This window comes from Cannabis sativa, unplaced genomic scaffold, assembly GCF_029168945.1.
Source record: "Cannabis sativa cultivar Pink pepper isolate KNU-18-1 unplaced genomic scaffold, ASM2916894v1 Contig3, whole genome shotgun sequence".
In the NCBI taxonomy this organism is placed as follows: Eukaryota; Viridiplantae; Streptophyta; class Magnoliopsida; order Rosales; family Cannabaceae; genus Cannabis; species Cannabis sativa.
Window position 1 is genome coordinate 5,670,460 of NW_026870039.1, and position 11,071 is coordinate 5,681,530.

The window sequence follows — 11,071 nt, forward strand, 5'->3', positions numbered from 1 at the left end:
AGGGTCGGCCAAGAGGAAAGCAAAACCAGAAAATTGATTTTCATTTCATCAAAAATCAATTTTAATCAAACATAATAATTAGGGGTGAAATGACCAAAATGCCCTCATGGCTTAATATTCACACCTACACCCTCACAAGGGTAAATAAGTCATTTCATGCTCAATTAATTTCAAATAAATTTCAGATTATCATTCATCAAATAAAATGCCAAATAATCAATCCAATTTACATTTCGGGCCCGAACCCGGTTCGGCCCGAAATTCCCGGGTGTGACTATACCGTGCTAACCTGTCAGAACACACCTGAAAAGACAACACAGGCATACTATATAATAATATAGTTCTATTAAGCACGTAATTAATTTAATCTCAACAATTTACCCATCTCGGGTCATAATTACCAAAATGCCCCTGGCTCACCAACGGGGTCTTTAATATATTAAAATTCATATAAAATCACATACATTAAATTATATAATAATATAATTTCCTCAATTATACATAATTATCTAGTTAGGGTTTTGCTAATCCATTTCTTAATTTCGGGTATTACAAAAGTTGTCTCTAAGGTTTTAGCCAATAGATTGAAGATTGTTCTGAATGATATTATTTCTTCGAGTCAAAGTGTTTTTATTAAAATAGCATCATTTTTTATAATATTATCATTGCTAATGAGCTTGTTAATGCCATCAATCATAGGAAATTTGGTAAATTTGGGTGGGCTGCAATTAAGTTGGATATGGAAAAGGCTTGATCGTGTGGAATAGAGTTTTGTTGAAGCTATTATGCATTGTTTTAATTTCCCTGATAAATTTATTTCACTTATTGTTAGATGTATTTCTACTGCTTCATTTAGGCTGCTTGTTAATGGTGTCTTGTCTGATTGCTTCAAGTCTAGCAAGGGTATAAGGCAACGAGATCCTCTCTCTCCTTATATTTTTTTGCTAGTCTCTGATGGTTTGTCTACTGGCATTAGATATCAGGAATCGAGCCATAATTTCCAAGGCATTTCTATGTGTCGTTCGACCCCTCATATCTCTCATCTTCTTTTTGCTGATGATAGTTTACTCTTCTCTACAACCTCTGACCGTTCTTGCTTAGCAATTAAACATGCTCTTGATCTTTATCATAAAGCCACTAGTCAACTAGTCAATTTTTCTAAATCCTCTGTTCTATTTTCTCCCAATACCAGTCCTGCTGATTCTGAGTTCTTTTACACTAATTTGGGCCTTGAAGATAAACCTTTTGTTAGGAAATATTTAGGTGTCCCACAATGTTTTAGTAGATCTAGAAAATCTCATTTTAGACACATTATTCAAAAAATGAGTTCCAGAATGAGTAGTTGGAATAGTCATTTTTTTTCTAAAGCTGGAAAAGAGGTTCTTCTTAAAGCGGTGGTCCAAGTGTTGGGAATATTTTACCAGGATCTAGATTTACTAACAAGTATGTTGAATTAACATCATAAATATGAAGTCTCTAAAATAATAAAAATAAACACATAAGGGTTTAAGAAAACCTTGCATTGACTGTAGCAGAATATAATGACTCCATCTGTTCAAGATCTCTAGCCCTTGATTCCTTTTTGTAGCAGAGCATTATCAAGATCTGAACCTGGATCTCTTTCTCTACTTTGGGTTTGGTTACCACTGTCTTACTCACTATGATTGAGTACTTGACTTGCTATGTATGGGCACGACACTCATTCACTATAGGTTTCGAAAGTGAAGAACAATGAAGGAGGTGAAATCTCTATAGAAGGAACTCTCTCATCTAGGTTGGTTGAATAGTCAAGTTTGACAAAGTGTCAAGTGGATGAGATGAGAGCATCATGTTCCTTTTATAGTGTTTCAACTAGGACTTAGGGTTGAATTATATGGATTAAAAAAGAATAAAATATTAAGCAAACAACACTTATGGTCGTACACAATAGTGGACCACTCTCTAGTTAGATTTTTGCCACTTTATTTCAACCACTTATTCTTCTTTTCAATAATACCATATTTTCTAATTCAATCCTATAAATGTCAAAACTATTTATTTAATAATTATAATTAATTAATAAATAAAATTATCATTTATGTAATTTATTAATTACACCATACAAAGTCTCTTAATTAATAAATTGACCCCAAAACCTCTTTTCTTCACATTAAGCCATTGCTTAGTGAAAATTCTTAAATAAGACATAGTCTAATTTTAGAATTATAATTGATTAATTAAAATCAATTAACCGAGTGTGCAAGTAGTATTATCTCAACTAGTGAGGGGACCATGGACCTATATAACCGAGCTTTCAATAAGTAGATCTAGAATTCACCAAGTAAATTCTCAACTTATTAATTCCTCCTTGCGCCACTATAGATTTAGAATTGAATACACTCTCAGTTATACAGAACACTCTATATGTACCACGATATATATACGTTATGATTATCCATTGTTACAATCCTAATAGTCAAGAATCCTCTATAGATGATCCACACTGAATAAGGACAAATTTACCATTCTACCCTTGAATGTATTTTATCCTTAAAATACTTAGCAATCTATAAATGATATTTCAGTAAAGTAATATAATTACTGAAATGAGATCTCAATCATTTATCTCTATTCAGCCAAGCTTGAAGGAAATCATCGTTTCACTTCTAAATACTTATAGAAGCTATAGATTCCATATCTATGATCAGCGCTCCCACTCAATTGAACTACCATATTCTCAAGATGTAAGTATCTACCAGAACCAAAAGTTAGCTTCCACGAATAACTCAAATAACATAAATAATACAACTAAGTTGAACCTAACCATATTAGGATTAAGATCCATAGACCTAAGGTCAACCATTGATATTGACTTAGAAAGATATAACGGTAAATTTATGATATCTTATCCAAGATCAATGTCGGTCCTTTCAATGTATACTCCATACATCCGATACAGGTAAACTTTGCCAATGCCCTGGAAAGGACAAAACACTTATCCAAGGTGTAAGTATACCTTATCGCTGACTATCATGCCAGTCTAAATCCAGTGAACTGACAAATCATGAGAATTAAACTTTTGAACATATAATCATGATTATATTCTACTGTGCTGACGACACTATAATCATGAACAAACATATACATAAATATATTTACATATGTTCTGAACTTAATAGAATTTATACATTAAGTATAATCATGAAATAAATCATGTGAACCATGCAACATAAAATGATTTCTGATCTTTTATTAATTAGTATATCTGATTATATTGAAATGAGTTTTATTTAGGGTACAAAACCCAACACCAAGCTCTTGCCTCTTACGCCATGTCATGTTTTAGAATCTCGGGGTCTATTAGCAAGAAAATTAAGAGTCTTATGGCTCAATTTTGGTGGAGTTCTTTGGGTAACAAGGAGAAAATCCATTGGAAAGCTTGGGATAATGGGTTGGGGTTTCGTTCTTTTATTCATCACAACCAGGCCTTACTTGCTAAACAGGCTTGGCGTATGCTCACTATGCCTGATTCCCTTGTTGCTAGGTTGTTTAAAGCCAAATACTTTCGTCATAATTCTTTTCTCTCTACTTTTAAAGGTCATTGTGCTTCCTTTACTCGGCAAAGTTTGCTTTGGGGGCAGGATCTTCTTAAGAGAGGTCTTCTTTGGAAAGTAGGCAATGATAAATCTATCTCCACTCTGCATTCATATTGGATTCCTAGTTGGAGATTTATTTTTATAAAGGTAATGTTCAACCCCAAATCCTTCTGTTTCCTTTTTTATTGATGGTAACGGGTGTTGGAATAAGGATCGTTTATTGGAATTCTTTGATCGTGACCTTGTCTCTTCCATTCTTGCTGTTCCTATTGCTGATCCTACTCTTAAGGATAGTTTAATCTGGGAGTATTATTCCTCTGGTTCCTTTACTGTTGGTTCTGTCTACCATTTAGCTAAATCGACTGCTTCTTTTCTCGCCACTTCTAATAGTCAATCCTTGGTTTGTTGGTGGAAAGTTCTCTGGAATCTTAAAATTCCTCAAAAAATCAAACATTTCATTTGGAGGGCTTTCCACCATGCTCTTCCAAATGCTCTTAACCTTTTCCATCGAAAAATCTTGTTTACTCCATAATGCTCCTTCTGTGCTAGAGGTCTGGATAAGTGTCTCATGCTCTAATAGAGTGTTCCAGAGCTTCTCTTGAGTAGAGTGAATCTAGGTTGGAGACTTTTTACTTAAATAATAACTGTCATCATGTTTGAGAATTCATGCTTAGGGGTTTTGAAAAACTGCCTAAGGATGATTTAAGAATCTTTTTATGCATTTTGTGGGAAATTTGGAATCGACGTAATGTTGCTTTGTTTGACAAAAAGACTATAATTTCTTCTACTGAGTTTCAAGTTGGGGCTTTGTTACAAGACTATGATGATGCTCAGGATCATATTGCAAATCAATTAGTTCAGGATATAATTTCTAGTATGGATGTAACTCAAGCTGGTTTCAGTCCAGTTGATGGTAATACCCTTGCACCAGGTTATTATAAGCTAAGCGTGGATGCTGCCATGGATAATAGCAGAAGTAAAATAGGGATTGGGGCAACAGTCAGAAATTTTAGAGGAGAGGTTGTTGCAGCTTTGTCTTCTCCATTGAATGGTAACTTGTCTCCTCTTTTGGCTGAAGCAAAAGCCTTGGTTTCGACTCTCAACTGGTGTACGGCTGCTAAGTTTCCTTTGAGTGTTGTTGAGAGTGATTATAAAGTGTTAATTGGTAAAGTTAAACATAAATGGAAAGACAAGTCTGCTCTTTTAGACTTGGTTAGTCAAATTGTGTCCATTCTCTCTAACTTTCCTACAATTATTGTTCATCATGTATCTAGACAATTTAATGTTGTTTCCCATAAGTTAGCTATTGAGAGGGGTTATTTGGAATGGTAATATTCCAAATCTTGATATATTGTAACCTATACTCATCTCTTATTTTTCTTGTTACAATATATTCTGTTTCCAAAAACAAAAAAAAAAAATTTATGCAAAGTGCGCCATAATCTAACAATGCATCACCTAATTACATGAGATGTTATAAGTAAATTAATTCTTATTACACTTTATTTTACCAATTGGATATATGTATATTATCTATAAGTACACTTTTGATTAAAGTTAATCTCACTAAATGGGTGATAGCATTGATAGGTAGATATATCTGATTATTTCATGTGATAAATTATTAGTAAAATATGTCATTTATTATTTTTTTCACAGGGCTCAATGGTTGATTAGAGATTGAGAATGAGAGAGTAAATATAAAGAAAGGGCATTATTGGAAATTCAGAAAGTTAAAGTTGATGAGAGAGAAGGGTTGGAAAGTGAGAGCAGGTAAAGGTAACCGTTGTGCAAGAGGTGGATTTGATGAGTTGGAGGCCAGGTTGGCAGCCCAGCCCTACGTAACACATCTGTGTACCCCACCACAGAGGATTACTCCCTCCCTCACATGGTCTCGCTGGTCGTTTTGGTACCCACTACAGCAGTCTCTCTAAACAAAAATAATTTGATTCCGAAAATACCCTTGCATAATCCATTAAATGCACCATTTTCTCTATCATCTTCCTCGTTCTAACATCACACTCGCTCAAACCCTAGAGCTCTCTCCCAGTTTCAGAACTTGAAGCGATTTTGAACTAAAGACAAAACAATGTCGAAAGAAGTAAGTGAAGAGGGTCAGACTCACCACCATGGGAAAGACTATGTTGACCCACCACCAGCTCCACTCTTTGATTTTGGTGAGCTCAAGCTCTGGTCCTTCTACAGAGCTCTCATCGCCGAGTTCATTGCCACCCTCCTCTTCCTCTACATCACCGTCGCCACTGTCATAGGCTACAAGAAGCAAAGCGAGAATGACCATTGCGGTGGTGTTGGCTTATTGGGTATCGCATGGGCCTTCGGCGGCATGATCTTCGTCCTCGTTTACTGCACTGCCGGAATCTCTGGTATGGAGTTAAACACTTTTAACTCAGTGTGAAATTTCAACAAACGGTATCGTTTTCTTACCAGCTTTATTGAAATGGGAATTTTTTGTTGGTTCTCTACAGGTGGTCACATCAACCCTGCTGTGACCTTCGGTTTGTTCTTGGCCAGAAAGGTTTCATTGCTCCGAGCCGTGTTCTACATGATCGCTCAGAGCTTGGGAGCCGTCTGTGGTGTTGGGCTTGTAAAGGCCTTCATGAAGCATGACTACAACAAATTCGGTGGTGGAGCAAACACCGTTGCCCCCGGTTACAACACTGGTACCGCCCTTGGTGCTGAGATCATCGGTACCTTCGTTCTTGTCTACACCGTTTTCTCAGCAACTGACCCCAAGAGAAGTGCACGTGACTCCCACATCCCCGTATGTTCATCTTCTCCTCCCTTCATGTCTTTTCTTTTTCTTTTTCTTTCAATGTCCCTTGCATGGTGAAATCTTCACTTGTGAACAAGTAATTAACTAACTAATTACAATAATAAACATCAGGTCTTGGCCCCTCTTCCTATTGGGTTTGCCGTTTTCATGGTTCACTTGGCTACCATCCCCATCACCGGTACCGGTATCAACCCAGCTCGTAGCTTCGGTGCCGCCGTTATCTACAACAGCGAAAAGTCATGGGATGACCACGTAAGGATATTATTTAAACCAATATTTGTATTTTAAAGATCTGAATATGTTATAATATTTTTCAGTGTTTTGATACATGGGTTCTTGTTTTGTTTTGAGCAGTGGATTTTCTGGGTCGGACCATTCATCGGAGCTTTGGCCGCCGCGGCGTACCACCAGTACATACTGAGGGCAGCTGCCATTAAAGCTTTGGGATCATTCCGTAGCAACGCTACCAACTAGAAAATTAATTATTAAATTCATAATTATTTTGTTTGGTTGTGTGTATGAGAGGTTGATCAATGTTTAATTTTTAATTTTTTACTTTTTTTTTTTTTCGGTATCATCTTTCATATTTTAAAACCTTTTTTTTTTGTTAGCTTGTGAACCTGTGTATTATTTGTTCATGAGTAGTGGTGATCAGAAGAAGTGTTCTTTTTATTCTCTTCTTGTTCTTCTTCTCATATTATATATTATCCATTTAATTAATATTTATCTCTTGGCTAATTATACTCCCTATTTCCCAGAAAGCAAACAAAGTAATTTATTGTGTTTCAGAGTGTTATTTAATTTTGTCGTTTTTCACAAATTAATAATGTAACCCAGCTGTTAAGTCTCGATCCATCTGGAAAGGTATTTCCTTCAAAAACTGGCAAAACATATTTAACAAGTGTTTTTTCTTATTTTAGTTTAATTTCAAAACAAGAGTCCAAAGTTAGAACGAAAAAGTAAAAAGAAGAAAGAAAGCTGAGAAAGGTAGAGAGAGAGATGAAGTAGACATGATAGGAATCCTGTGCTGTGAAATTATTGAACACTAGACACGTGTCGTACAGGCAGTGTGCTTGCCCGTCTGTTTGTCATTGCCTCACATGGGTGGGTGAAGCTTGATAGGTCTGGTTCACTGCTTTTATCCACTGAATCTTAAAATTTACAACTTTATTTAAAAATAATGATATTAACAATTAATTAAGTGAATGGATTGGGGAGAGAAAGGTAAGAGGAGTATTGAGTACTGAGAGTAGTTTTGGAGTCTTTTCAAAATTGGAAAAGGTAATGTGTGGGTATTGGTGGTCCAAAACTCCAAACCTAGCAATTAGAATCATGGGGGGCAGGGTCTCTTTTTTAAGGGCATAATTAAAGCTAATCAAAGTATTGCAAGGGTTGGTGCCACCATCATATCAAACTTGTTAATTATAAAGTTATAAGTGTTTAGTTTTCTATGTATCTTTACACTTCTAAATATAAATTTATAATGCTCGGTAGTACTCATCCTTTCATTTTGTTGTATTACTTATGACTTGCTTTATAGCAATACTACGCACTCACATTCGATAGATAAATTAGGTTATAGTACGCAATATGATGTTAATAATAAGTTGAATATAAGTTTGCTTGGTAACATAGACATATATGAAATAATAGTGAAAAAAGTTGCAAAATAACTATAAGGTTATGTTTGGCAGGAATAAGAGTAGAATGGATGAAGATGTTTAGAAAGGATGGAAATGATAGTTACTCTCCTTTGTTATTAGAAGTGAAGTTGGAAGAATGAATATAAAATTGATTAGTAAAGCTACATATTGTTTTTAAACATAAATATTTATTAGCTTTTAGAGGGATAATTATTGTATTTAACTAATTTTATTTTATACTTAAAAAAAAAACTAATTTTATTTTATTTATTTATTTATTTTTGTAAATCTTTCTAAAATTGAAGGGATTAAAACTAGAGAAATGTTAGTAAATAATCCTATTTTTAACTTTAGTGATAGTTAATGTTTTTTTTTTTCAAATAATTAAACAAATGTCATTTTTTTACTTTTTAATACCTAAAATATCATTCATTATATAAAATGTATTATAAAAATACCTTAGAGTAATAAGAATATAACATACAAATACTATGTATTCTTTTAATTTTATTTTTATTTCTTTTCTTTATGATATATAATATAACATATAAATATTATACCTTAGAGTAATATGAATATACCACACCAATTCTATAGTCAAATAAATATATAAAAGAAACTTAAAGAAACTTTCACAAGTTTTTTTTTCTCTTTCTTTCATGATATACCATAGCAAATAAAAAGAATATATCACTCTATTTATTTATTAATATCTCATAGCACATAATAAAGATATACCGTACAAAAAAAATACTAAAAACTTAAATTAATAATTAATAGTTTTTTTTTTCTTTCTATCTTTCACGATATACCAATATCACATACAAATGATATACCTTAGACCAATATGAATAGGAAAATTTGAAAAACTATACTTTAAAAACCCTAATATTTTATTCTTTTTTTTTTTGAATGCTAATATTTTATTCTTAAATCAATACATTTTAAAATAAAACATATATGACACTTTTATAAAAAACTCAAGAATAACCCTCGACCCAACCGAACCCTCAACCCCCTCACCCCCACTCTGACCACGAGACGACCCAACCCCCTCACCCCCACTCCGACCACGAGACAACCCCCTCTTCCGACCGAGACGACTCCAACGGAGACCCACAGCCCCGATCCGACCGAGACGACTCCCACCGCCCCGACCCACATAACCTTCAATCTCAAACTTCAACCCACAACACCATCGGACCCAACCCACATAACCCATCGGACCCCCACCCATCGGACCCAACCCACATACCCCATCGGACCCCAACCCCACGAGAATGACCATCGAACCCAACCCACAACCCCATCGGAGGGCATCGGACCAATAGGAGGTCCGATGTCTTCAACCTCAGATTTGAAAAAACCCAAAACTGACCGAGGAAAAACTAACCTTCGACATATTCGCGACTGCGGGTGATGGTCGTGCGTCGTCGGGGCCTGCTGTCAGTGGTGGTGGGTGGTCGTCGGTGGCCGGGTGTGGTCGGGTAATGAAGCCATGGTCGTGCGTGGTGGGTGGTCGTCTCTAGTACTGCTTGTGATTAGCTGTCTTAGGTGGGTAGTTTGCATATGATATACATATCCATATGGGCAATTAAATGGGATTTGTTTTTCAAATGGGAGGGGTATTATGGGGAAAAATTAAATGTAGTCATAAATGGGCAATTTTAATAGATATAGATTTAGGGAAATAATTTAAGAGTGTTTTATGGATAGTTTTTCAAATTTCCCATACCATAAACTTAAACTGATATACTATTAAATGATTTTTTTTTTCTACGATACACAATAGCATATAAAAACTATATTCTGCAATCATAAGTATAAATACTATAGTGAAAAATTAATATACCACTACTATAGTGGAAAAAATATATACATACCAAAAACTTAATTTAATATTCCACATATTTTTTTTTTCTTTTTCTTTCCTTCATGATATACTAATGAACATAAAGACAATATTTCTTAGTGAAATATAATTATACCTCAAACTTATATTAATATTCCACATTTTTAAATTTTCGTCTTTCGTTCATTATATACCATAGCACATTAAAATAATATACTACAATCTTAAACTAAAAAACTACCTTTCAGTTTTTTTTAATATATAATTGCACATAAAAATGATATACTAGTGTGCAAAATAACTATACCAAACACTTAATTATTCAAGGTTATAATTGTAATTTCATCATCGTCAAACTTTTAACAGGATGGACATTTTGTTAATGTTTTTATAAAAAGAGACATTTATTAACTTAATTGTTAGATTTAGGGCCATTTTGCATCATGACCTTTTAAACTATGTTTTGTAGAGGGGATAGAAGGATGGAACTAATTTTATTTATTTATTTTTGTAAATATTTCCAAAATTGGAGGGATTAACCCTATGTTTGGTAGAGGGGATAGAAGGGTGGAAAGAGAGGGGTGGAGGAAGAGGGATTTATGAATTCCTTTGTTTCACAAGAATGAGAGAGGGAGAATTGGGGGCCAAAGACGAAATAAAAGTTTGGACCCCTTATCAATATATCATACAATATACTAGGAGTACTCCCAACAGGCTATCCAAAATGCATTATACCTATAAAATAATAAAGAAAATATAAAGAATAGTTTAAAGGGTTAATACTATTTTGGACTTTATGTTTTGCAAAAGTTATCGATTGAACTCTTGCTTTGTTAAATGACAAAATGAACATTGTATTTTTTAAAATTGTACAAATAGGATTCTGAACTCAATTTTTAATATTTTTTTAATTTAGGATAATTCTAACAAGAATAAATGCAGAAAATGTAATTATTTTTATCATAACACCTCTAAATCGAGTTATTAAGTTTTATTTTGACAAAAAATCAGTTGAAGGTACAATTTAGTACTATTTAAAAAATACAAAGTCCAATTTATCATTTAACAAAAGAGAGAGTCCAATCATTAACTTTTACAAAACACAGATCTAAAATTGTATTTAACCTAGTATTTTTTTTTTTTTTTGAAAAAGGTGCATTTACCCTAGTTTAAAAACATATTTCACCATCTTCTTCATATTAATATA

General features: G+C 33.9%; 1 protein-coding gene across 1 annotated transcript; it reads left to right on the top strand.

Moving 5' to 3' along the window:
* Window positions 1-5,482: 5,482 nt before the first annotated feature.
* Window positions 5,483-7,041, top strand: LOC133033301 (aquaporin PIP2-7). The gene is made up of 4 exons (XM_061108017.1): window positions 5,483-5,959; window positions 6,062-6,357; window positions 6,481-6,621; window positions 6,724-7,041. Exons 1-4 carry the CDS (start codon window positions 5,665-5,667, stop codon window positions 6,841-6,843), a joined length of 852 nt encoding a protein of 283 aa, XP_060964000.1. The 5' UTR covers window positions 5,483-5,664; the 3' UTR covers window positions 6,844-7,041.
* Window positions 7,042-11,071: the final 4,030 nt, after the last annotated feature.

What these genes read in the sequence shown, in the direction of transcription:
- LOC133033301 (XM_061108017.1), top strand. Translation starts at nt 5,665, where the DNA reads ATGTCGAAAGAAGTAAGTGAAGAGGGTCAGACTCACCACCATGGGAAA. An exon ending in CTGCACTGCCGGAATCTCTG is followed by an intron (nt 5,960 to 6,061) that starts GTATGGAGTTAA and finishes GGTTCTCTACAG; the next exon opens with GTGGTCACATCAACCCTGCT. An exon ending in AAAAGTCATGGGATGACCAC is followed by an intron (nt 6,622 to 6,723) that starts GTAAGGATATTA and finishes TGTTTTGAGCAG; the next exon opens with TGGATTTTCTGGGTCGGACC.